Consider the following 27,912-nt stretch of genomic DNA (forward strand, 5'->3'; position numbering starts at 1 on the left):
GATTATTTTTAGATCCTCCCCACGGTGTCAGTTGGCTCCTCCACTTCCATTCCACCCCATAGACACCAATGCAAAAATCTCAAAGTGGCTGAAAAGTTACCAATGTTTGAACTGTGACAGTGCAAAAACTATGAATGGTGTGTAAAAGTTGAATTCAGGTAAGAAAGTCGTAATGTTTGTGAACGTTTCACAGTATGAATTGAGATTCTATCTGGAAGTGTGAATGAATAGATGAGCTTTTAAAATGCTTGAAAACTGTGAAAACTGAGGATTTTTGAAGATTCCATAATCTGCTTGAATGGGAAAAAATGACAGAAAATGTCAAATATCTGAAATTATGAATGATATCAATTAGAAAAATAGACGTGATCGATTCCCAATTGAGATGAATATTCTGTGTTTGAATTGAGTGAATCCTTTGAAAAATGTTGAAGAAGGGCCAAACTTTCTGACCCGGAAGATATAATAATACAACAGAAGAACATGCCTCCTGCATTCACAACCAACTAGATTAGAGTGCATACCTCTGCCAAGGCTAGGGTTGGGTGATGTCTGCTATGTCTGATATGACGATATCTACAGTGAAACATCCTGATGGACGATGACAACGCTGTGTATAAAAATGCCACAACTAATAGAAACAGTGTCCCCTGGGAAAGAAACACTGCTGCCACAACTTTAACCGAGTATCTTGGGTTCACCTAACTGAGCTGGTTTAATAAGAAAATATTAAACGGACATGGAGAAGTAATGTTAGTGCACTGACCAGCAACATACTTCTTTCCATTTGCATTTTTCACAAACAACAACAACAACTGCTCCCCTACTGCAACTCTAAATAGCACTTTCTGGTGTTTAGCCGCTTGAATCATGGTGTTATGATGCTCAGGGATTAATTGTCATGGCTGTCAGCCATCAATGATGGACAGTGGCATTGTTCAATGGCCCTTAAATTCACTCAAGATGAATCCATCATCAAACTCAAACTCATGGCTGGCATCTTCAGTACAGCCAACACTTTTCTTTACTCACAAGAAAATCATGGGGCTGTAATTTGACAATCAGAAACTTGACTATTAGATCACCAGTTTTGTTAACTAGGTAGAAAAATGTGGGCTGCGTGCAACTGAGTTCATCTGAGGTTCACAGACTGTGTGGGTGTCTCCAAGCATACCTGCTGTTTTGGTTAGTTTGAAAGTAACTCATTAACTGGTGGTGATAAAATTGAATAAAAAGTCATTCTTTGAGTTAAAGTTGTGAATTGTCACATCTCATTGCAAAACATGATACAGCAACACTTGTGCTATAATGCGTTTTGAGACTAAAAATTGAGAAACAACAAAGAAAAGGAAGTGGAAAGGTTTCAGCTAACCAGTCTTATGTGTGGAGAGGTATATGGCACTATTCCATAGCAGTCTGGTGTCTAATGCATGACATTTAATAAAGGTAAAGACAGTGGACAGCCATGTTTAATACACACCACTGTACTCTCTCAAATCATATTCTGCTTCCCTCAGGTTATCGCAGGTATTTCATGATGGAGTTTAATAAGAAGCCTAATGAGGAGGAATATTATGCTTGATATTAGATGGTGTCACTTGGCAGCTGGCACGTGTTTTTTGGTCACTGATGATGCCACTTTTATTTTAACAACCAGAGATATAACTTTTTTGTCATCACATGTATACTATTATGATGTCTTCATGTTTTTGCAAAACATCTGTGGGTTATTTAAAAGTGGTCCACTGCTGCAAATATTTAGAACAGATAGAGATAGAGCAGATAATCCATACTAAATGTCTGTGTGTACATATTAGGAAGTGTATGTACATAAATATATGTATGTATATGTATGTATATGTATGTATGTATATATATATATATATATATACATACATATACATACATATATATATATATATATATATTTTTTTTTTGTTTGTTTGTTTTGTTTTTTTTGTTTTTTTTGATGTACATACATTTCCTAATATGTACACATTTCCTACATAACCAATTTCCCTTTTATAAATCAAATCAAATCAATTCAAATCAATTTCATTTTTATAGCCCAATACATACATGTATACATTCATTCACATTGTACTTTAGTGGTGGGAGCAGTGTTCATGTGTTCACAGCGATCGGACTAACTGCTTCATCTTCCAAAATTATTGCGACAATCAGTGTTATCCCTCACTCTTGGATATCATTTTTAAATGGAAATTCAATTTGCAAACACAATATATGTATTAACGCTGCATCAGAAAACAGTGCAGCCCTGTGCTCTGGGGGAGGGAATGTGATGGTGAGAAAGCGGAGGGAATATTGATTCAAGATTTGAGTTGTCATATATCTTTAAAAGTTTAAAATGTGTCTATGGAATAGTTACCCTTCACTACAAGCACAAGTACAAATGACACTACTGGTTTGAATGTTTATGATAATGTGGATATAATCAATGTTTCAAATAAAGTGAAGTCAATTGTGAGATGTATTATTATGCAGAAAATAATGACTCTCATCTTCAATTTTCTATAGTCCGATTTACTCACCACCTCACGGTTTGTGTCACCAATTCCCCTTGACTCCAAAATGTCATTTGCATGGGTCAGACTTTGCATATAGATGGGCACATTTTCCCATCAAGTTTGTTTTTGTAGATCATAACTTTTGCATGGAAAGTGACTTACACCTCTTTCAAGCTCCATTTTGTGTGTACGCAAGCCTCATAAATGAGACCACAGGTCTTTAAAGATGCCAAATATGATGCATTACACTAGCTTCAAATTAAATTCAGAATTACATATTTAATATATGATGTCTTCCTCACATGGTCGTAGAGGTGCACTAAAAGAAAACTTTACCTACTTACTTATATAGGCATTTCCTTAGGCTCTGATCATGTGGAATGCAAAACCATGCAATCCTGATTTACAAAGGTCTGCACACTGGAATGAACAAATCAGGTTTAAGCAGAGAGTTTGATTATTTTCTCTTTTTCATTTTATTTTATAATTTTTCATTCAAGAGGGAAATTCAAGAGGAAAAATAAATCAATGAAATATGCCCATTATGAAGCAAAACAGGTTTATACATAAATATATAAACAAATGATAAACTAAGGCTCCCTAATTGTTTCCGCGCACAAAATCTATGAACTGATGGGATTAGACTTTGAATATTCCAGTTCAAGGATCTTTAAACTTCTGTGGTTAACTCTCTAATGAGATCTTATGTTTTATAAATAATCTATGAAGTCATCTACACTACCGTTGTACATGAGATGAGTCACTGTGATTGGGCATGGTTCCAGGGACTGCCTGCACATGCTGGATGAACCATCAGCATCCTCTGATCAAATGTTGTAAAAGAGAGGGAGGAGAGCCAGTTCTATATAATGAGCTACAAACAAGTGCTTATCTCCCTCACAAGACCTGACATCACTGCACTTCTGAAGCCAGTTCCACTGATCATGAAAGGAAGCTGCTGATTTATTTTCACTCTGTAACAGCAAAATAATCCTTTTGCATTAACTGCCAACATCCAAGTGTGGGTACATAAATGCATTTTCTTCAGCTCATACACTACCTAGTTGACGGTAATTATACATATCATATATGTAGCGTATTTATATATACATATATATGCAAACACATATACATAACACATCTTATACATGCATGTACAACACATTCTAAATATCTGTGACTGTTCTTGTGAATTATGAATACATTACCATCTAACAATAACACATCTATAGTGACAATCAGGTAATGACACTGTAGAGCCACTTACATAACCAACATTCATTCTTATCTTCTCAGGGGAAAATTTATAAATTACACTTCCAAATAATTTTGCAGCTGTGTTGCTTTATTGGTTAGAATGTCAAACATTTCCGAACACAATCTGAGACAGATGGCCACTCATAGATTGACAGACTTAACATATGAAATTGCACTTCAGATCCCATCCTCCATGGAGATAGACCTCCATTCATAAACATGTGAGTGGGGCAACTGTTCAGAAGATTGCTGTCCCTTAATTTCAAGGTTCAGCTTTCAAAGAAGTACTGCCTGCAATGTCATGAAACTTGTTTTTCAAATGCCATTAATAATCAGAGGAGAATAGATTATGGGGAGGCCCATTTCTGTGCTGAACTCTGAGTGCCAGCTGATTCCTTTAAGCAGACTCTCCACACCCCCTCTTCTCACCCTTGGGTCTACGGTTGGGACATAAACCCTGTTGTTCATTGTTTTAGTATGTATTTAGCATAATGAGAATCCACTGTTGTGGAATGGTAGTGGCAATACATAACACCCAAATGCTCCTGTGCAGGGTTGAATACATATCACGTCAGTGCATAAAAGTTACTGCTTCCTTCCCCTTAACATTGTGAGAGTATGACCTGATGTCTTGCAGATTTGCTGACCAACATTATATGGAATGGAGTGGTTGGTGATACAGTATAAGACAAGGTGCTACTTCACTCTTAGTACACTGGCAACTGCAGATGCAGGAGACCAACAGACAGAACTTGCTTTAAAAAAAAAAAAAAAAGAAAAACAGTAAAGATCGAGAATCGAATCATGACCTTGGAATCGAAAATGTAAAGAATCGCTACACCCCTAATACATGCTATATAATAGGCTTTACCTGCTCATGGGGATCTCAATTTGGTAAGCTGTTGCATGTGATTGACACAAGTCAGCTGTGGGGCATGATGTAATTGTGGGCTGTATTTAAGTTATATGTCACTTGACTGACTTATGTCTTGAGAGAACCTTTTGTTTTCAATAAATTAATTAATGCAGAGGTGAAAAGTGTGTGTGTGCACACACTTTGACTCTTTTACTTGGAAAATGGATTTTCAGGGGAATCGATTCCCTGCGCTACACACACAAAAAGAGGTGGAAAAAAGAGGTGTGTGTTGCCTTCAACTCAGTGTTGTTTGAGTAAAGGTCTATATCAAAATTTAAAAGAAAAAGGTAAATAAGGGCACATTTACCACTACCCATTACTACTGTTACAATTTTAGATTAGATTAGGTTGGATTAACTTTATTGTCCACCTCAATGGAAATTTTACTTTGGCTTCTCCCAAAGTACAACAAAAGTACATGATGGTACATATTATACACTACACATGCCATAACATATCATTCAAAAAAACATAAGTTTATAATTGTGCAAATGAGAAGATGGTGGCAAATAGGTTATATGATATACAGGAGGTGGGTGCACATTTTCCCTGATGTAGACATTCTGTGTTTACTGCCTGTATTTGTCATACATGTAGCATTGCAGTAATGTCCAACTCTTAATAACACACAGAAAAATAATAATAATACAATAAAATAATAATAAATAAATAAATTATGGGCCACTTCTATACTATGTTCTGGCAGTAGCAGAGGATACAGTTTCAGGGCCACAGCTCTGGTAGTGACTGTGATGCCTACCTATTTGGATGATAGAGTATTTAACTAATATGTTGAAAATAACTTTCTAGAATGAATGAAATTAATTCAAAATGACTTAAAAAAGTTATTTAACTCGCCAAAGTGTGTGTAACATTAGCTTACTGTAACAATCATTTCTTAAAACAAACTGTTATCCTATATGAATTCTCTTAATTTTAGGGAAAGAAGAGTATACTATACCAGATGCTAACCTTAACGAAATGGCAGTGCTTGTTAAGTTAGGGTGATACATTCACCAACTTTTCCGTTCCTCTGATAAGATAGACTGGCCTGTACTTAAATGAAATGCAGGTTGTGTTGCATTATTCTATTGCAATTTTTTGTTGTTTTGCATCCTGCTGCAGAGAAGATTAGAGTGTAAAAAATCTAAACTCTTCCACTGTAGCTATATAAACTGTTTTCTCTTCTGATGTTGAGGGTAGCAGCATGTTATGAGCAGCCCGCTAAGCTACATGGATCATATGCATGTCAAACCGGTGGTCTTATATTTTCTCATTAAGCTGTTTATACAGCACAGCACACCTAACTGTGCCCTGCATCTATATGAGAACACTCATAACTCCACACTTCATTTTAGCCAAATCATTTTAACATCTGCTATTCTCCATTAACCTCACTTAATATAACGACAGACGAACACACTCCCCTCCCCCTCCTTGAGCACGGCATTTAGCCCCTAACTGCTCCAATGACTGAGGAAATGGGATTCACGAAAAAAGAGCACACATCTGTTTTTACCCACTGGTTTGTTCATGCATGCCCTCATGTGCAGGTGCCCAGGAATAACACAACCATCAGTCATAAAGTGTCAACCAGCATACACATAATTCAATTAAATAAAGCTGCCAAGCAGTGTTGAGCAGGCCTCAGCAAGTTCAAGGATATCAAGGGTAGACTGGACCATGCAAAATGTCATGTTATGTTATGTTACCCTCAAAGACCTCTGGCAATTTTGGGGGTGCTCACTAAGTCTCCTCATTTGTTGTCATTTGTTGTTCCTCCCCTATTCTAGGAGTCAGCATTATGTACCATGAATAATGTCTTTGTCTGAGAATGGATTAATTTATGAGATTTTTTTTTTCTTTTTTTTTTAATCTGGTTTTGTGTTTTTCTATGTAAACTTAGAGTACAGTTTAGTTTTGTATTATTATTAGTATTGTTATTATTATTATTTGAAGACATTTTAGGCTTTCATGAGAATAATTGTCTACATTTGACCTTTCCTAAGCAAATTAAAGCCACTTATTATATTACATGCTGGTATAAAAAAAGAAAAAAAGAAAAAAAAAATCCAATATTTCATTACTGATTGTATATACTGTATGTGTCCAAAGCATTTCAGAAAGTAAAGGGGGAAGGTTATCAAAGGTCACTGTAATAACATTTTTTTATGTAGACAAATCATTCTTTATAAATGGTATAAATACATATACAGAGCTTATAGAAAGCCGCAGATCTATTTGCCTTAATTGTTATATTATATATAATAAACATCATTATGATTGTGAATTAATAATTTAAAAATGTTTTTTTGGAGACAAAATGATTGTTTGTTTAGAATCATCAATCTTTGTAAGAATCTGAAGGTTGGTTCCAGCTTTTAACAAGGTTTGTCATCTGTGGGAATCACGCAAAAGTATGTTCTGGCAGTAGCAGAGGATACAGTTTCAGGGCCGTAGCTCTGGTAGTGACTGTGCCACCTACCTATTCGGATGATAGAGTATTTAACTAGTATGTTGAAAATAACTTGAATAACTCTAGAATGAATGAAATTAATTCAAAATTACTTAAAAAGTTAGTTAGCTCACCAAAGTGTGTGTAACATTAGCTTACTGTAACAATCATTTCTTAAAACACTGTTTTAAGAAATATATATGAATAGGATTTATTTATGGTTTGTGGAACCATAGCATGATGGCTAGCACAACTATGTGTCTTACTACTTGCTGACTTAAGGTGCATTTTGTAAGATCTGGACATAATTCAATTTCAAAACTTTCAAAAAATTAAATAACCCTTTCAAAAGAGTTTAAGGAAGTAGCAGTTCTTGCGTTATGTCCAAGATGTCTATGTAACGCATTGCAGTGACATCCGGGATGAGCACTGTAGCCTATACTCTACTGCTTGATGAAGATGATAAAGAAGTCTAGCCAGCGAGAACGACTTCTATCATCATCCCAGACAACAGCTCAGAACGTTACATAACATGTTGGCTGTTTACAGCCACATATCTTAAGAGCAACTAGTGAGAAAATAAACTGTAACAGTTAGTGTGATGTGACTCGTTTCTCGTTACTGTGGTGTTGCTAACGCTGAGCTAAGTTAGCTATAATGTACACAAATGCTACACATGAATGTTATAAGATAGCCTTTATTTATGACAGATGCCTGTAAATTGCAATGTTAAGAGCCCAGTAGTAGACGACTATTATAATTTAGTTCATTATAAGTAAGTCTGAAGTGGATGAAGCTCTCACTTATTTGTACTTTGTAAATCCTGTTCCCAGTAAAAACCATGTGGCAGTGTGATGGTTTTTTTTTGTTTGTTTTTTTTTTTTTTCTCTGCAGTCCATGTTTCCACTATGTGAAGATATAAAATCATTAGTTTTGTATACAACTGTTGCTTCTTCATAAAAGAGGGCAGATGGCACTGTGATGTATTACGAGTGCTGACATCATCTTACTAAAATTATGAATTCATCTTGTCTGTTATGTTCTGTAATAAATACAGTCCAAGTTTGTCTGAAGTAAACCAATCGCCCTACCCCAACTTTGTCTTTTTACGATTGGAATCCCAGTCTGCACTTCCAGTGCTTGATTACCACCTTGCTTTTTATTCTCATCAGCAGCTGGTCTCATCAACAAAGGCCCTCTGGTGGATGTGTCTCTTTTCACTACATCAGCTGACATCTTTGACTATTTTTATTGTCATTTTTGTATTCTATATTAATGCTCTTGACTGTGGCAGTAAGTAGCATTCATTTCTATGCATCATTAGTATAACAAAATATAAATAGAAACGTCAAATTCCTTCTTCTTAAGGAAGAAATTTCTCATAATTGCTTTTGTAAACTTTACGATGGCTGTTGAGTATGCCTGCTCACACAGACCTGTGCTTGATACACCAATAGAATGAACTGTTCTAAGTAGAGCCTGACCGAAAAAGGATTTTTAAAGCCGATACTGATACAAATATTTGTTGATTTAAAAATTTGATATTTCAATATATCGGCCGAGATATATAATAAAAAAATATATATAAAAATACGGCAATGCGTAACAAAACATAAACAGCTTTCTGTAACATTAGTTATTTGAAGTTATTTATGAGTTCTCACTTAAGTAATATGATCATGCAGTTTAAAAATAAACTCTTCTGTTTTACTGTCACAACAGAGAAAAAAAGAACATCAAAATACATTCTAGGGTTTGTGGCGTTCTAATCACGAATGTTGCCAACCGGGACATTGTAGAGCAGGGGGGCCAACTCTGTTTTAGCTTGCAAATTACTTTCAAAATGACCAGATCAAAATGATCTACCTACATAAAAAAATATTAAACATCTATTGATACATACACTGGGTATACTTTAGATAACAAAATAATTGATATTGAGACAGTAATGTAACCATTGATATTGCACATAGAAATCGACAGCAGTAGTTCTTGATAGCTGAAAAGCTTTGATTGATGATAATATTTCTAGTTTGTATTTAAAATCCTGAAACAAGGAGTCAGCTGCCTCAACGAAGGCCTCTTTTATCATCTTACCAATTAACAAAGTGGAACAAACAAAACAAAGAATAAATGGAGAGCCTGTCATTCTGCACGGAGGGAGTAGCTTTGTCTAAATAAACAAACTTGCATCTGGAGGCTCCATGCACACAGCGGGGGCGATCAAGAGATCCAACCCCAGCGATGGAGCCTGGGGCGAAGTTACAGCAGAGGTCCAGGAGCTCCTGCGCTGAACACCAGCAACGACGGAGCAGCGACCATCCAACATCGCCGCAAGCAGGGGGAGACCACAGCAGCAGAAGAGAGCAATAAAGGAGCCAGGCGGTAAATAACCCCTAGGCTGTGATGGAGGGAGGACCAACGCAGCAATGATTGACAGCCCATGGAGTATTGAGTATGTCAGTTTTAAATTTAGCATTGCTAGGCTAACAGCTGATCGGCGAGGCTAACAGATGATCAGCGGAGAAAAGTCAGTCCACGGAGCCAGTTGTTGATGTGTGCAACCTTCACAGCCCAGATTTTGTAGCGACAACTTGGCTTTCTTTTTCAAACAAACAAAAAAAAAAACAAATTTTCTATGGATTGAGAAGCGGCGATATTCCCGCCAGCGTCCTCTGGCATGATAGAGTGACTCACCCGTAACGATGCTTCGGCCTCAGCTCGCTTTTCGGAGGGAAGCCAGTGTTGTACTTTTTGTGAACATTTCAAAAGTGCCTCTCAACATTCCCCTTCTTTTGAATAGTAGTTTGTCAAATCAGGCAAACGCACATTTTTTGTATCCCTTTTTCTGGTAATATCAATGGAAGCCGCTAACCAGGACACTTAGCTCACTTGTGTTTTGCAATAGCTAGCGCGTTGGTGACCCATGACATGTTAAGCGTGACCTTACACGTAGAGATCTCAGACTGGCCGTCCTGTACGTCAATCAAGTGGTGGCATAGACTCTGCCTGTTGTAGAGCGCACTCTGGTGGACGCCAACACTCGTAACATGGTTGGAGGGCGTTTCGTCCGTGTTTATTTTATTTTTCAAATATTCATTTATCGGCCATTATAAATGCCAATACCGATAATCACAATGCTACAATCAGTAGTCAATGGATGTCAGTCATCTGCAATGATGATGGCACTGGCACCTTAAGTGACCGGGCCCTAATGTGTGTGTGTGTGTGTGTGTGTGTGTGTGTGTGTGTGTGTGTGTGTGTGTGTGTTTGTGAGATGCTAGTAACTGACTGTGTATTGTCACAGTCTGTCTGTCACACAAAAAGTACAGTCATTTTTCATCATTCAGTAATACAGTAGTATGAGCAGTAGCTGAAACAGTATCAGCAGTATATTTATTGCTGTTACCTTGGACGAGGATGTGCACTGAGGTGGTTCTCGGTCGACTGCTTGTCTGGACTGCGCACACATACTGCCCTTCATCTGTCATGTCCACGTTTTCAATCTTGATGGTAAACTCCTCTTGATTAAGGGTCACCAGACTCACTCTTGGGTCCACTGACCATTTGTCTTCTCCAGCATACAGTATACTTGATCGGTTTAGCCATGCTGTGTGTGTGACAATATCCCCCTGAGCACACCTGTAAAGGAAATAAATTGTATTGAATGTAGGGCTCTTAGCCAAGTGGACTATGTTATTTTAAGATTAAGCACTCAAAGAATCGACAAATGTGTGAAATACATATACAATGTTGTTGTTTCAAATACAATCAAGCAAAGTAAACATCTCAAGTGCCATGCCTATCACAAACACCAATTACTTTACTCATTGACAGTAAATTGAGGCTATTTGTTATTCATTGCAAATTTCAGTCCGACTGGGTGGACAATCATCAAACTGATTAGCAAACCTTCAACCAGAGAGGAGGAACTAATCAGTGGAAGCAGCTGGTGTAGTGCTGCAGACTCTGCTGGGCTCTCCATTGCACACACACTACTGCAGGAAAGGCTCACTCATACTTCAAAAGGCTGAAACTGTACCTTAAAGCAACAGTTCATCCTTTTTTCTTTTAGGACAGTGTTTTAAAGAAAAAGGTGAGCACAGTGAATTTATATATGACAATCCTTCGTAATGTTGGTAGATTTGTTATAACTAAAAAATGTTTCCTACGATACTTTTTAAAATCAGTTAAAACATATTTGGCAGCATTATCAGCCACACCAGATTATCTTTATTAGAATTTGAAAAAGGTAATTACAATGTTGTTTTATTCAGTTTCTCATAAAAAGAAGGGAATTGTAACAACTGAAAAAAACATTCTGTTATCATCAGCATGGGATATGAATTGCATCTGAGTCATTAGCAAACATGTTAACAGCTTGCTTGGAATATTGACATTTTTTTTTTCAATAAGCACAGTAACTAGACACATTGTACCTATGCAAATGCAGCTCTCAAGCAATCATCAGGTCTCTTTTGTTAATCTTCCCACACACTTGGTTTGCGACATTCAAAAGTGACTGAGACAACAAGCGGACAACTGCACGTTTGTACCCCATACAATCACAACAGACTGATTTCACCGGTCACAAAATGCTGCTTTGATACTGGGTCACTGAGCTTTCTACAGAGCAACACATCTGCTGTTTTTTCATGGCAAACCTTTGGATCCCACTGAGAAAGCACTGACAGAGCTGTAGGAGGGAAAAAAAGTCTCACTAACAAGACATTCATACTTCATACACATGTGCCTTTTGGCTACCCAATACTATTTATATTGTGGGTTTCTTCAACTTTCAGTAGCCTAATATTCTGATGTACTCAAGAGCAGGACTTCAGCAGTTTAGAATGGAAGCATTGTTACAATGTTACAACTCAACATTTTGCAGCTGAAAGACTTTAAGCTCCATTTACATTGTCAGAGCTTTTGTTACAGCATCAGTCACTTCCACTTCAGTGGCAGCGGTAGGGTCAATGGCATCCTTGGGGCATTTGTGGTGCTATAGTGGGGAAAGAAGACAAAACAGTCTGCATGTGTGTGTGATCAATACACAGGGGCAATGGCTTTCAAAAATAATGGATAGTAGTGTATGTGAGATGGTGTGGATTTACTATGACAAAGTGGATTCAAAGTAGGGTTTTCAGCTCTAATGGCAACAGTAAATTAATTTCTCTAAGATGTCAATGCAAGTCTTAACATGTCATGTCATGTCATTGTCCGTAACCGCTTATCCCTTTCCATGGGGTCACGGGGTGTTGCTGCTGGAACCAATCCCAGACTTGTGGTACTCCCTGGACAAGTCGCCAGCTCATCGCAGGGCCCTCACTGATGAGCAATGTGGGGTTCAGTATCTTGTAGCTCAGCCTTGCCCTGAGCCGGGATTTGAACTAGCGACCTTTCGATCACTAGTCGACCTGCTCTACCCGCTGAGCTACAGCCGCCCCTGCAAGTCTTAACATTTATAAGTAATATAGGAAAGAGCACAGTGTGCTTACCCCGTATATATATATATATATATATATATATATATATATATATATATATATATATATATATATATATATATATATACACACAGTTGAGTTCCGGGGTAAGCACATTCAATATACAGTGTAGTATATATATATATATATAGATATATATATATATATATATATATATATATATATATATATATATATATATATATATATATATATATATATATATATATATATATATGTATATGATAACTCTCCTTGACCCAGGGAAAGAAACCCACAGTGCCTGACGTCACGTCATTGCGACTGATCATGACTGGCAGGCATCAAGGTGAGTGGACAAATCATCTTTAATCTATCATTTCCTCCTCCTATACCAGCCACTCAGCGTTACCTTACCGACCCTCCCCCAGCCATTTCATTCACAAAAACAGGGGACTGTGGCAATTCTGGACAGCTGTTTTTTTATTTCTTCCTTTATGGGCCCCTGAGGGCATCTGGGCCCCAGTGTAGCTGCACCGGTTGCACCGCCGATACTTACGCCACTAGCTAAGGCTGTTAAAATGATGATATAGACATTAAAATGGTAACATAACTGCCCCTGAAAATCTTGTTCTAACCACCATTTATTTAACTTACCACCCTGCTGCTATGACAAACTCAAGGTTGACTCAGAGGTGAAACAGACTTGAAACTGTCAAACAGAGAGGGCAGCAAAACACTGCTTTTAAGTGTGGAGCCGAGTGACTCTTGGTGACCCTTTAGTCCCAATATATACTAGTTTTTTAACTACACGACTGTGTGGACAACTGGCTATGTCATGAACATAGTTGTTTACATACTTGCATGTATACTGATCACCACTAGGTGGCACAAGTTAGCATGTTGTCCTTTTGATGTTCCTGCTGCTGCTGATGGGGCTTATTGACTTCTGACCCTATTACAGCCCAATAATGGGGCTACACTGCCTCTCCCGTTCAATGTGTCCATAGCACATTGGGTACCCGCTGTGTTCATTTCTGGGGATATGCACAACTGACTCTCCAAATGGCCGCAGGATATGCAACCAGCCATCATGTGTAAATGAACAAGGTGTTAAAAATATATATTCAAACTTGGAATTGTCATGGAGGTTACGAGGAGGCATGCTTGCATGTACATGGATGCTCACTCAAGTATAAAATCTGTTGTTTTGGAACTTGTCTTGGATGAGGTCCAATACTGTCAGCCTTAGAATCCTTGTTAGGCCGTTGCCTAAAGAGACATGTCCCCACCAATACAGAGGTGAAAAGTATTTTTAATTATTACATGCCTCTTCTTAATGCTGTAGAAGGCTCCATTCACTTGAATGGGCCTTCCCAACGTTTGGTAGTCAATTATTTTTGTATAATTGACCATTGCTAAGCATATTTGACCGTTGTCAAGTAAAGTGGCCTTTTTGCCTCTGATTCACGTATTTCACAGCACTCCACACTCTTGAATCTTTGCACTGCAAGTAGTCTGGTCACTTATCAACCCAGCATATTCGGTCGCTATGTGACGTCAGCTGATCTGTAGCCTACTAGTATAGATGAGTTTCACATTAAATTTAATATTTCTGGAAAATACAGTGATTTCGAGTCTCCGCAAAAGGCTGAGTTGTCGTCAATGTTCAAGAAAACAAAAAGAGATGAAAGCAGCGAAGAGGGAGAAACGAAACAGCATCGGTTTGGCAAACTATATTTCTCTGCTGAAAAACACTATGAATGGTAACAAATAAAATGTAAAAAGACACACTGTATGAAGTTTTTTTTTTTTGGATGGCAAGTAGCTGTGTAATAAGCCAAAACCGTTCGTCCGGTCGGGACTTTTCCCAATGATGACTGCCGTCCATATGTCCATATCCAACACCACCTCATTGCGTAACAGAGTGTGTTAATGCAAAAGAGCTCAAGGACTCTATCTCAGCAAAATATAAATTTAATTTACAGTTAATAATAGTACATTTAGTAAATTGCTGCATATCTTGGGGCTAGAAGGGAATTTGCCACTGAAGTCACTACAAGAGTCTTAATTTTAGTATTTAAAAGAGAGGATATCACTTTACTTCCACATACTAAATTGCAAGAGTCAAACCTTACATCCCTGGTGTCTCATCAGTAGCTTCTAGTCCTAAACTACTAAATTGCATATATGGTGATTCTCTCTGACAGGTTTATATGCATGTTCTGAAAGTATAAATCAGAACTTTTTTAGTTCAGACATTTGGACTTAGCTTACCAAATTGTCCTCTGTTGTCACTTGTGTTTTTGCATTTTGAAACCCACAATTTGCAGATATTCAATATTATCTATCAGATGAGCTTTATTTCTTTATTTTCCAGCCTTCGCTCTACTTTCCCTTTGTCCGTTCACTATTAGTCTGTCTTTGAAAGGAAGCTAATCAAGCTGAGTTTTATCATGGCAACAGTATACTAGCTACAATCATTTTATTTTCTAAAAAAAATACAACACATTTTTGACAACAAAGAAAAAGGTGAGCATGTGAGATGTGAAGTGCATCCAGGGGTAACAATACATCATTAGCAACCACTAATAGGTGGACAGGCTATTGTGGAACATAAACTAAGACTAAATTTGCGAACAATATTTACCAAAAAGTCCTGATCACATGACTTTTGAAAGGCTCAGTAATCCTCCTGTTTACTTATTACACTTCAAGGTTGGAGCATTGGTCAGTGTTTCCTACTAAAAAAAATAAACAAAAAAACAAAAAACACAGCCTTCAGTGGGTTTTGCTTAATTTGAGAGGGTTGATGACATAGTTGAAGGTATCCTGGCACCATGTTTGCACAGCCCTCCAGTTTCCAATTCATGAGAAACTCTGTGCAGTCATGTTGTGTGAGTGGGTGTGCTGCCTCTTTGAGTGCGATGAAAGAGTACAAAACAAGCCATAAGATATAAGATTGCAGTTGCTGATCTTTTGATAATCATTAAATGAGTAGAAAAGAGGTAAAAACAGAGAGTTAAAGAAGCTCCAGTGCCTCGTTTGTTAATGTTTGCAGTGTAGACTATATTAACAACATTTCTCAATCCACATGAGCAGGAATTTTCATTCACATCTGTGCACACATTTCAAGGCTTTTTTATATGTGACTCTATATAAATCACCATGTGATATATCCCTGACACTAATATTTCATATTAGAAGTCAAATTGTTCAGTGGTTAATGGGAATAATCCTCTGGAATATATATTTTTAGAACCTCACTGAAAAGAAAATCTGGTTTGACTTGTTATTGTTCTAAAAAAAACTATATGCTTCACCAGTCAAATCCCCACAGAGAGCAACAAGAAGAATAATGAAGGGATAAATATTTTACATACCATATATTCTCACCTTATCACTTCTGCACAGATGGCAAACAAAATTGAATCCACAGAATGTGTCAATCCTCTCAAAAGCACGAAAGGAGGTAGGGAAGGGGAGATGTGAGATTGGGAGGTGAAACTGTAACCATAAGCAAACATTTTTTTTCCACTCACCTCCCTGTGTGCTTTCTGACAGTAATGTGCAGATCATTAAAAATACATGACACTTGTTTCTCCACAATTAGATGTCGCCAGTAGACTTTATTTACACTGTGGATCAATTGAGTTAATGTTTAATGCAATGTCATCAGTAGCTCTGCTTCCAGGAATACAACCTTCATCTCTTTCAACATGAAGTCCCTGAAGAGACCAGCATTTCCTGCTAATGACTCAGATACACTTGAACTGAAGATGTTTATCAACCTGTGCGTTTCGAATATTACCATAAAAGAAAATGTGTTTTCCCCATTTCCAATTTCATGCACATCTTAATGGAATGTATGCTTGGCTCACAAAACCTTAAAAAATCTGTATCTGCGATTGCTTCATCCTTTTAACACACACTGACCATATTGTGTCATTTAAATATGCGTTTTAGCACTGGAAATTTGACATTGCTTGGAACTGAGCTGTATATTCAGTCCAAAGACACGCATTTTTTTTTTTTTTTTTTTTTTTACCTGACCAGAGAGTTGTGTCAAATTATTATTATTCAACACTATTCTCTACCGTACCTACTGTAATCACCAATCAGCGCAGCCTCAGTTTGGAGAAGTAGAGAGCCGCTCCAGCCCAGACACTCAGCGTTGTACTGCGGTGAACAGGGTCCAGAGAAAAAGCTAAATAAAACACCTAAAACAAGGCTCACGCTAAAAAATCTGTAACAGTTCGAGTGTACATTGTATAGGGAAATTTCACATCGCTTTACATCGCTGTCAGACCTGCCTTTCTTTTGGCACAAAATTGTTGTCAACCGTAGAACCTCCATATCCCTACGCAGTTGCACTCATGCGTAGGGATACAGTAGTTCAACGGTCTATTCAGTTTCGTCTTTATCAAAAGTAAACCTCTCGTCCAGCAGCTGGGCCTCGCACTGTATTTCACCGCAGATAGCCTGTTGCCCAGTTGCGCTAATATGTAGGGATACGGAGGTTCTACAGTGAGAGAATGTAGTGCCAAAAGAAAGGGCAGTCTGACGGCGATGTAAAGCGGTGTGAATGTTCCCTATACAACATACACTTGAACCGTTATAGAAATTTTTTAAGGTGAGCCTTGTTTTAGGTGGTTTATTTCGCTTTTTCTCTGGACCCGTTCACTGCAGTACAAAGCTGAGCATCTGGGTTGGAGCAGCTCTCTACTTCTTCAAACTGAGGCTGTGGTGATCGGTGATTACGGTAGGGAACAGATCGACTATAAATGTACTTTATATGACCCCACTTCAAAAAACACAAACTATCCCTTTAAGCAAGCCACCATCAGTGGGCCTCACCAAACCTCACTTTGAGACCAACATTTCCCAGAGGCTCACAGGTGCTATTTACATTACCTGTCATGAAAATGAAAACTGCATTGGTCTGAAACTGCGTGTCCCTTTGCAGTGTTCTTGAGTCTGAGAACACATGAATATTAGTTCAAAAGCTTGCATGCAATTGTGCTAAAATGACCGTCACAGGCAGACACTGCCAACCAAAAACTGCATTTCCTATTATCTTCCACTATGATGAGTGTAAGTACTTTCTGCAGCCTTAAAAACCTTGACTTAAGACTCTAAATCAACAATACTACAGAAATTAGAATTCCACCACCCATATGCTGTAATCTCTTAATAACAGCAACATTTCCACCTTGACAGACCTTTGGACAGAGGTATTTCTATTCATTTACCACTTCTAATGTAGTCTCTTGTCTAACAGAAGGTCAGTTAAATGTTGGCCAACAATTAAAGCACAGTTGAATCTGCATCCTTACTTCCTGCTATAACAGAATAACTAAATGTTTGTCTTGACACAAATTGCTTGTGTAGCCTATTCTAAATAAATTCAACCACTCGACACAATCACTATCACTAATCACGTAAAAATAAATAAATAAATAAATAAATATAATAAGACATTTTGAAAGTATGATGAAAGTAACAAGATAGCAAACATAACTGATGTGGCTGAAAATGTTCTAAATCATTTTCATTTGTTTGAGTGTATTGCTTAAAGCTGTTCTGACTTAAAATTCACTCATTTTACCATTAATAGGAAGATAACACTATGATTTATTAAGCCTCACCAGTAATGATGAGGCCATTAATTAGTCCAATTCATGCATTCAATAGGCAACGTTTCTATGTCAACACTCTTATCTCCATATAACAAGCTATAACATGTAACAATGAACTTGGCTATCATTTATACTTATCGCGTCAACCTAGTAAATAAGTATTGGCTGCACTTCCTCTTCCACTCTTGTGCCACTAGCTTACTAATAACTTGTGATGTAGCCACCTAACCCTGTGCAAAGCCCTGGTCATATGTAATAAGTGTAAAAGGCAGAATGCATGCTGGCAGAGAATGATTTGTAGCAATGGTATGTATGTAGACAGGTAGCTTGTCCAATATTTTCATATTGGCCAAATAAAACAAATAGATGGGCTTATTCCCTCAACCTTATTTACTGTTTGTTCAGAGCATTTGAATGATTGATCACTGTTGGGATGTGATACAATTTTCCACAAATATCACAAAAAAATACTTCTTGAGTAACTTGGAACAGCACATTTGGGGGAAATAAAGGTGGCCTCTATGAAGAGTTGCTGCCATTTTACAAAATGTTGATACTGAACAATTCGTGTTTCTTATTTCATATTTGAACTAGGTAGTCACATTGAGATCTCTTTTAAAGAGAGACCAGGCCAAGGTAACGCCCATATCAAAGTCACAACATCTAAAATCATGGTTATGTTTGGGCACTTTGCCCCTGGTTACATTTAGAAAACATGGCAGTTCTATAAAAAAACCTCTTATGGTAATAAGATAACACTCTATATAGTACAGTATCAAGGAGCGAAGGTAAAGTGAATTGTATCATAGCAATATGTGAATGGCGTGCAGTGTGAGATACATTAAAATGATTGCTGAAGTTGTCCCTGGCTTATTGCCAGTCTCTTAAGCTGAATTTTGGCTCAAGCAATGAATGAGGATGTCTTTGTTTTTGACTGGGGGCATGCAAATTGTCCTCCAAATGGTGGGACTGCTAAGTCATGGTCAAGATTGAGGTAATGTTACATTAACTTGCTTGTTATTGGGAAAAAAAGTCAGCTTCATGCCTGTATCTACCTTAATTTATCACTGATTTAATGCATTACCCAATGAGCATGCTAAGTGACACAAAAACACAAGACACATGACAAATGTGCATGCTGCCTTTGACTTATGGCTAAATAACGATGAAGAGAAGAGTAGTGTGCTGGTTAAATGCACACCATGTACGTGACTGGATATCAGAAATTCCTGTGACTGAAAAGAGGGTAATGCAGACATTACCTTATGCACACCAGAGTTAAATTTGTTAACAGAAACTGTGAAAAAAATCTTCCTAAACAACCTTTTCTTTCATGAAATGCTAAAAGCAGATATCTAATAATAAAAACTATGATGAAATGCATGATGTGTGTTTTTGTTGACTACAATGCTAGTGGTGGACTCTTGGATGTTCAAAGAATAAAACTTTTTTTTTTTTTCCTACAATTCCTCAGCAGAGGAATCTCAGAGCCATTTGGATTTCACAGATCTACCAGTCACCATTTACCGTATTTTCACGACCATAGGGCGCACCGGGTTATAGTGCGCGGTTTCAGTTACGGGTGCTTTTTCTGTATTTAAAAAATACATAAGGCGCACTGGACCATAGGGCGCGGGCATGGTAAAACACACCGGTAAAACATGCATGCTAGTGTGTGTATTTAAAAAGGCAGCAGGAGCAAAACTGAGTTTGGTTGTGCTTTATTGAAATCCTGGCCCGGATGGAAAGATGGCACCGTTTCATGAAGCTAAAGCACCAAGACGGACCTCCTTGAAAATGTTCAATTTTCATTTCTTCCGCTAGCGTTACTGCCCTTAGTCGTATGGTGACTGTAGAGACGCTTCTTCCAGCTGTCCTTTGACCGGCAATCCATTGCTCGAGTCGGTCTTCCAACTCGGGCCATTTCGCCTTGTGTCCGCGGAAACTCAGCTGCGTCTTCTTGACCTGTCGCAGCTCGTTTTCCATCTTCCTCCACTTGCGAACCATGGATTCATTGATATTGTATTCCCTCGCGGTTGCTCGATTCCCATGTTCCACCGCGTAACTGACAGCTTTCAGTTTAAACTGTGCTTCATAAGTGTGTCTCTTTGCCATTATCGGGGTTGCCAAAACAATGACGTACATACCGGCACAATGTTCTCATCTAGTCCTCTGTTACGTCCGCCTTACAACAACAACAATAACGCTCACACTTCACCCTTCAACGTTCTCATGTAATCCGCCTTACAAAAAAACAACACATTAGGTGCACTGCACTATAGGGCGCGCCGCACATTTTAGAGAAAATTTGAGACGTTTAGGTGCGCCTTATGGTCGTGAAAATACGGTACATCCAAGGCCAGAGGTTTTGCCATTCGTTTCCGTAAGACTACCTTTTCATTTTCACTTACTCACAATTGACCCAAATGGCAGGTTTATAATTTTAACTAGGCATTGACCACTCCAAATTTCACAGCATCATATTACCAAACCACAGTCCTGTCAATCCCAACCTTCAATTGTCCCTCCCTAGGCAAGCTTAAAGCTGGCTTTTTAAACACTTTTTGCTCACAGACCAGGCATTTAGAGGAATACATCATGTCTCGCAGTTCCTTGAGACCAACAACAATGGCGAGGTGAATAAATCCATACTATGGGAAACACTCAAAGGATATATCTGAAGACAAAGAAAATCTTGTGAAGCAACATTGAAAATGACTAAGCAAGGTAGACTGGAAAGCAAGGTGGATTGGGAGTGATTGAGGCATTTAGAGGAATAAATCATGACACATGTTTTGCAGTTCCTTGAGACCAACCACAATGGCAAGGTGAATGAATCGATACTATGGGAAACACTCAAAGGATATATCTGAAGACTTTCTTGTGAAGCAACATTGAAAATGGCTGAGCTAGATTGGAATTGATTGAGAAAGAGTTACTAGCTGCAGAACAGGCTTTAAAAAAACTCTTTGCTCCAATCACATTATAATAACTTTCTTAAATTAAAATATGAATAGAACTCCATTCTAGGGGAACAAATTAGCAACACACTGCTTAAATTTATTCAGAGGCACACTGAGTTTGGTGACATACCACAGACATTACTGGCTAGGTAGTTAAAACAGGGAGAGCAAGCTAAATTAAACTGGCCAGATGCTCACAGATTTAAAGGATATGAACAAAGAATTTAGTGAGTTCTATTGAGAAAAGTATACCTCCAAAGCAACAGTCACAGAGAATGACCTTGATCAGTTTTTGGATTTGTTCACTTGCCATGACTGGATGCAGCTTCCAGGGAGGATCTGGACTTGGATTCTCCCACTGGAAAGGCAGCTGGACCAGACAGGTTTGGGCTACAGTTCTTTAAAGCCTTCCGAGATGTCCTTGTACCTAAATTGCTGAGAATGATCTGAGAAACCTTTAAAAACAAAAGCCCCCCCACCCCCACTCTCAGTGAAGCAAATATTTGTGTTTTATTAAAAACAAAAAAAAACAAAAAAAAAACAAAAAAAAAGAAAAGGACAGGGTGATGGATAGACTGCATTACTCAAAAACAAAATTGAGCTGCATCATCCCATCATCCATCAGTGTCTCCTGACTGAGATATACTTGTTACACTGCAATAGGATCACTAGCACGTCTTTTCTGGTTTTGCCATATATTATTCAACTTCTGGACTACAATGCTACAACACTGGTCGCACATCCATGGGCCTTGACCTGCCTGGCTACATGAGTGTGGTGTTTAACTTGATTCATTTATTTATGTCACTTTACCTTGCTCCTGAGATGTTACTACTGGCTACAGCCTTTTGTTCTGTCTTGTTCTGTTTGTGTTCCACTTGGGGTTGTAGTTTCTTTGTATTGTTTTGTATGTCATTTCAATATATTTTGTAATTGAAAATTGTTATCAAAAAAAATTGATTGGACTGTTAAACTATGTTGCTGGATGTCGACAGATAGAGCCACCATGCTTGTATAAATGTCCCTTGTAGAAACTCTACCGAAGTCAGGACAGGGAAATCACAGTATTGAACACCCATCAGTGGATAAATACATCAGAGAGGAATCCACAAACACTCTGACAAAAATTAAAATCATATTACTTTAATCAACTATCGTGGGTGTCTTAAGATCCAAGGCACCAGCTTCCTCCTCCACACATCCAAGAGCATCGGACTTGATGATGATATGACAGTATCGCAATGTGTTCAAAATGATTGACTGAAGTTTGTCGGCCCACAGGAATAACACGTGAACTATAAAACTGATTCCTATTTCCACTTCAAAAGCAGCAGTGGCTGCCTTGCAAGCAGGAAATCGACATTATTTAATCGACGCAGGCGTGATTAAGAGCTGAAACACTTGAGAGTAATAAATAGTTGTTATATATAAGCTTGGACATGTTCCAGGGAGCGTTAGTCTTTCAAACAGTCAACTCATCATTGCTGCCTTGCATCCTTGTAGTATAACTGCTGAGTCCTTTGTACAACTGCTGTGCTGTCCCATGTTGCCAGTTAGCACAGATTTGCAGTTAGTTACCTGTGTCAGTTCAGCTCAAAGCAGTCATTGAACAAGTAAGCAGAATGTGAAAGAGAATACTGTGTTGAATGAGGCTACAGGATGAATTACCCACTGTTTGCGTTGTTTACTGGGGCCTTGGTAATGATTTCTCCACATGCAAGCACTAGACTGGCTGACTAAGAAAAGGCTGTGACTGTCAAAGAGAAAGATTTCTTTTTTGGAGCTGCAGTACACCAATATAATGCTGAAAATTAAGGTTGCTCTGATCTGGATTTTTGGGGTCAATCACCAATCACTGGAAGTAGGACCGATCACCAATCACCAACCTAAATGATGTTTCTTCACTTAATTTTCATCTACAGTTATAAGTTATTGATGTAAAAGTAAAGCTTTTTAAACCAGTGGTCAAACACACTGTTTGTCACTTTTGGGATGAAAAACAACCAAATATAAAATAAATGGCGGATAGCCCAAGCCTATATATCAACAGACATTTCCATAGCCTGAGGCAAAATATAAATAGATAAAAAATAGATTGTACCTGAAAAAATAGATAGTAGTAATTATAATCAGTGAAAGTTGTTTATATAGGTGCTAGCTTAACAATTTCTGTACATGCATTTTGAACTTTTAACCTGGTTGATAGATGGTAGTAATTGGTAGAATGGTCGGCAGATGAAGAAGAAAGCCTAGTTGGTGTAAACAAAGCGTCTGACTGGCCTAAGAATGCAATGGGATTGGTTGCGGTCCGTGCCAGAAGGCCAATCCATCCGATCGTCACTTAATGCTAAATGGAAAATGTTGCAAGCTTACAGCAAGAACAAAAACGTATGTGATGCAAGCAGCAAAGGTCATCCTGATGTTAGCATTTAAAGGGATAGTTCGTGTTTTTTGAAGTGAGGTCATATAAAGTACATATCTATGGTCGATCTCTTCCCTACCATAATCACTGATCAGCGCATCAGCACAACTGGGCAACAGGTGACCAGTAAGCGGCAAAATACAGTGCGAGGCGCAGTTGTTGGACGAGAGGTTTACTATTGATAAAAATGAAACTTAACAGCACAACTGTGTAGGGATACGGAGGTACTACGATTGACAAAAATGTAGTGCCAAAAGAAAGGCAGGTCTGACGGCGATGTAAAGCGGTGTGAATTTCCCTATACAACGTACACTTGAACTGTTATAGGTTTTTTCAGATAAGCCTTGTTTAAGGTGCTTAAATTTTGCTTTTTCTCTGGACCCCGTTCACTGCAGTACAAAGCTGAGTGTTTAGGCTGGAGCGGCTCTCTACTTCTCCAAACTGAGGCTGCACTGATCGGTGATTATGGCAGGGAACAGAACGACTATAGATATGTACTTTATATGACCCCACTTAAAATAAACACAAACTATCCCTTTAACTGAAGCATACTTTAAGGTGCCCATTGTCCCGGGTGTCTTTTGATTGACAACCCATTGACAAAGATGCTGTGGACAGTGGCCATCCCCTTGACTAGCCAGACTGCCTAAGGGAGAAAAGGGGAGAGGTCCAGCATGGGAGCCATGTGGCTCCTGGCTAATGTTGACCATATCAAGTAGTTTGCCTTGTGGTCCAACATAGGTTACTCTTAAAAAAGTAACACCCAGTTTGACCCATTGCAGTATTAATGACTGACAGGGAAACAAACTTAATGTAGCATAACATAGAATCCAAAGCTGAGTGAATCAGCATAGACTTAAAAGCATCTGAAAATCAGTGTGTGGAAGTATTCTGGGTTCTATGCTATAGATGGGAAAATGCCTAACACAGCCTGTTAACTTTATCATAAGCAGCCATCTTATTCTACAGCCACAACAAACACAATGACTCATCTGCGAGCTAGCCACCTTAGTGAGGCAGCTGAGCCAGCAGAAATGAGTGTAGCAATGTCAGCTTTACAACCTTGTCTCCACAGCCTCTACTTTATGCAATGTGGGTTGTGGCCAAACTTTGTTAGAATTGTACTTTTTAGATAACCACCGCCCTGCCTTGACATTTTTTTTTTCAACTTTCACTTTGTTGGTGGTATTCATGTCATGTTGGACCCCCTTTTTTAAAGAACATATAATGAAAACTCATAATTACACTGGATGTTTACACATACTGATTTTGCCCACGAAAGGATACCCTTCGGAAATGACAGAGCAAAAGGTATTATTTTCACCAAGCTTTACTGAGTAGCTTCAACCACTAGACTCAAAGTGCCATGCAGTTGTTGTAAAGCATCACACCAGTCAAGACAATTATTACCTTTTGGTTCCCATGTTTATTGTTCAACTACCTTGAGAGCTGTTGACTAGGGAAGGAGGCGGATGAGCTATTGTTGATTCCAGATTCATCAGGAGTTCAATACTCAAGACTCCCATATTAAACTAACAATGAAGTAAAGACTGAAGGACTAGTTTGAACATAGGGGAAAATAAACATCTGCATTTTGAGCACTTCAGTTCATCACTACTGCCGAAAAAAGCTTGTAATAGAAATACAAGCAGTAGGGGAAAGAAGTGTGGATATCGTCCGACTATGTAGGATTATCATATTCACAGCTGTAGTGTCTTGTAAACTGTGAGATTACACTCCCATTTTCATTGTGCTTTTAGCTTCAGTAATCTCTAAAGTGTAGCCTTTTGAATGCATGTAGAGAGACTTTACATTTCAGCATTTCAGTGGAGTTCCCCTTAAACATGATTTCCAGAGCAAAGAGTAAATATTTTCCTCTGGGGTGTATTGACACAGCCTGTCTCCTCTGTACATGGGGAGACAGTAGCTCTACCAACTGAGCTACTTGGGCGCCCTCCAGATTGTCCCTAATTTAATTTGACCGACTCTAATGGGTTAATAACTGACTTGTCATATTTGTTGTTGTGCATGTGAGGACTTTCTCACTGTCAAAATCATGGTGAATCTGAATTTATTTATTTTTTTTTCTTATCATATTGTTTCAGTATGCAATACCCTAAAAGCCTTGAGACAGCACTGCTTGATGACCTGTCTGCACATTCAAATGTTGTATTAATATGAGATTATAACCTGCATTGTGTTGTAGTGTCGCCTACTGTATGGTTTAGTGCTGCGCGTGAGCTGGAACAAATAACACCTCTTACATAAAATATATGTAAATGCTCTGACTTGAGTCCCCCCTTGAAAACAATTAAAAAGCATGCCTTTTAATTCCAGAAGTTACTGCTAAGTAAGCTGTTATCTTCTTGAAATCTAAGTTTATGTGAACAAATTTTCATTTTAAACCATTATTTATGCAGAGTGTGTTGGCTCAATATGCCCTTTTACAGCAGAGCCAATTCACAGTCACATAAAAAAAATATATATATATATAAGGTAAATGTATACAACAGCATTTTTAAAAAAAAGGCAATGGGACAGAACAATTAATAATGGACAGAAGCAATTGTTCCTAAATTTGTTACTGGAGCAAGTGAATGAGGAGCATGCATTCAGACATTGTGGATATTATTTAAGTATTTTATGGGTTTCAGCAATGGCCGGGCAAAATGGCCAGCTTGTGCCCCGTTAAACACAACCCCTGGGACTACTTTCAGTTACATGTATGAAATTTGGTCCACATGTGTATTGCACTCAGACCGTCTTGGTGCCATGACCTAAACCCAACAGGAAGTTGAAAAAGCTGAAAGAGAGCAAGGACACCAGCTGGTGGGACGTGGTCAGCAGCTCCTCTGATTATAGTCGAGACTCTGTGTCTGAGATAGTGTATATAGCTATTCTTAATTGAGCTGGACACAAAGCTAAGCCAGGGATAAAAGTACCCCTGTGAATAATATTAAAGCTCTCGCTGCTCTTCACATCAGGCCAAATTTGCCGGATCACTCACTTCCACTGTGTAAACGCTTTTGCACAGCTTACAGAAAATGCAATAAATCAGATGATAACGGATTGGAGGACTTCCACTCCTCCCTGCAACGCAACTACAGAACTAAACTAAATGAAAGGAGCTCTTTCTAAGTATTAAATGTGCTACTGGTATAAACATGTCCAGTCCATGTGCAATGTGCAGAGGAGTCATTAAGTTCATTTATCAGCCCGTTGTGGCTAAAAATCATCAGAGGCCTGACACTTATCTTTAGCACAGCTTGGTCTCTAATGAAAAGGAACAAAACTTTCAAAGATTTGAGATGTGAGACAAAAGACCACAATTTCATGAAACACCCATCTGCTGCAAAGGTGGTTAACAGAATTTACAATAGATAATGCCAAATAGGAATGGATGATGTGATTTATAGTGAGACACTCTGATCAAATATATTGAGAAAATTCATTAGTCTGAAGTCTTCATATAGGTCTTGTAGATTTAGAAAACTTAATTTCCACATCTTCCATACCTACAAGAGCTTATTCAGACCTTTCTGACAGGAGTTCAGAAGGTGGCACGGGGTTAGCATTTCTTCAGGATAAAATGTTGGAAACTAACATTTCTGCAAACTACGAAAACTACTGTATCACATTTACATTACTCTAATAACATTAATAATAATAATAATAATAATAATAATAATAATAATAATAATAATAATAATAATAATAATAATGTAATAAAGGTCCTGCGATGAGCTGGCAACTCATCCATGGTGTGCCCTGGCCTATGCCCATCGAGTGAACTGGATTTGGCCCCAATAATAATAATAATAATAATAATAATAATAATAATAATAATAATAATATATATATATATATATAAAAAACAGTAGTATATTTTCTTAACCCAAACCAAGCAGTTTTTGTGCTTATGTAAAGTTCCAACATATCAGTAGTTTGCTACAAAAAAGTGAATTGCTAACATGCTTTCTGACATTTTTGTTGGTCTAGTTGGCCATATGAGCTGTAAATAGTGACAACTAATAACAAAATATAAAGTGTGTTATGCAGTAGGGCACACAGTGCACATATTTCTTTGATATTAAAAGGAGATATTAGCAAGATCTAGCTTCAAGAAACAAACTCACCCTATCAACAGAGTCATGTCATCACTTTATCCCTTTTATGGGGTTTTATTTTTGCTGGAGCCAATCCCAGCTGTCTCCGGGCAAAGGTATACCCTGTACACCCTGGAGAAGTCCCCAGCTCATCGCATCAG

At 38.1% G+C, this 27,912-nt stretch overlaps 1 protein-coding gene across 8 annotated transcripts in view; it reads right to left on the minus strand.

Moving 5' to 3' along the window:
* The window catches only part of ntm (neurotrimin), a 453,513-nt gene that overhangs the window by 31,558 nt on the left and 394,043 nt on the right, over positions 1-27,912 (minus strand). For all 8 annotated transcript variants that reach the window (XR_005078668.1, XM_037120270.1, XM_037120274.1 and 5 more), the window contains one exon: positions 10,566-10,798. Coding sequence is in view for 7 of the 8 variants with exons in the window: in XM_037120270.1 (XP_036976165.1) it covers positions 10,566-10,798 (233 nt within the window). In the remaining variant the exon portion in view is untranslated. The remainder of the gene's footprint in view (positions 1-10,565; positions 10,799-27,912) is intronic.

The sequence above is a fragment of the Acanthopagrus latus genome, chromosome 13 (genome assembly GCF_904848185.1).
Source record: "Acanthopagrus latus isolate v.2019 chromosome 13, fAcaLat1.1, whole genome shotgun sequence".
Taxonomy (NCBI): Eukaryota; Metazoa; Chordata; class Actinopteri; order Spariformes; family Sparidae; genus Acanthopagrus; species Acanthopagrus latus.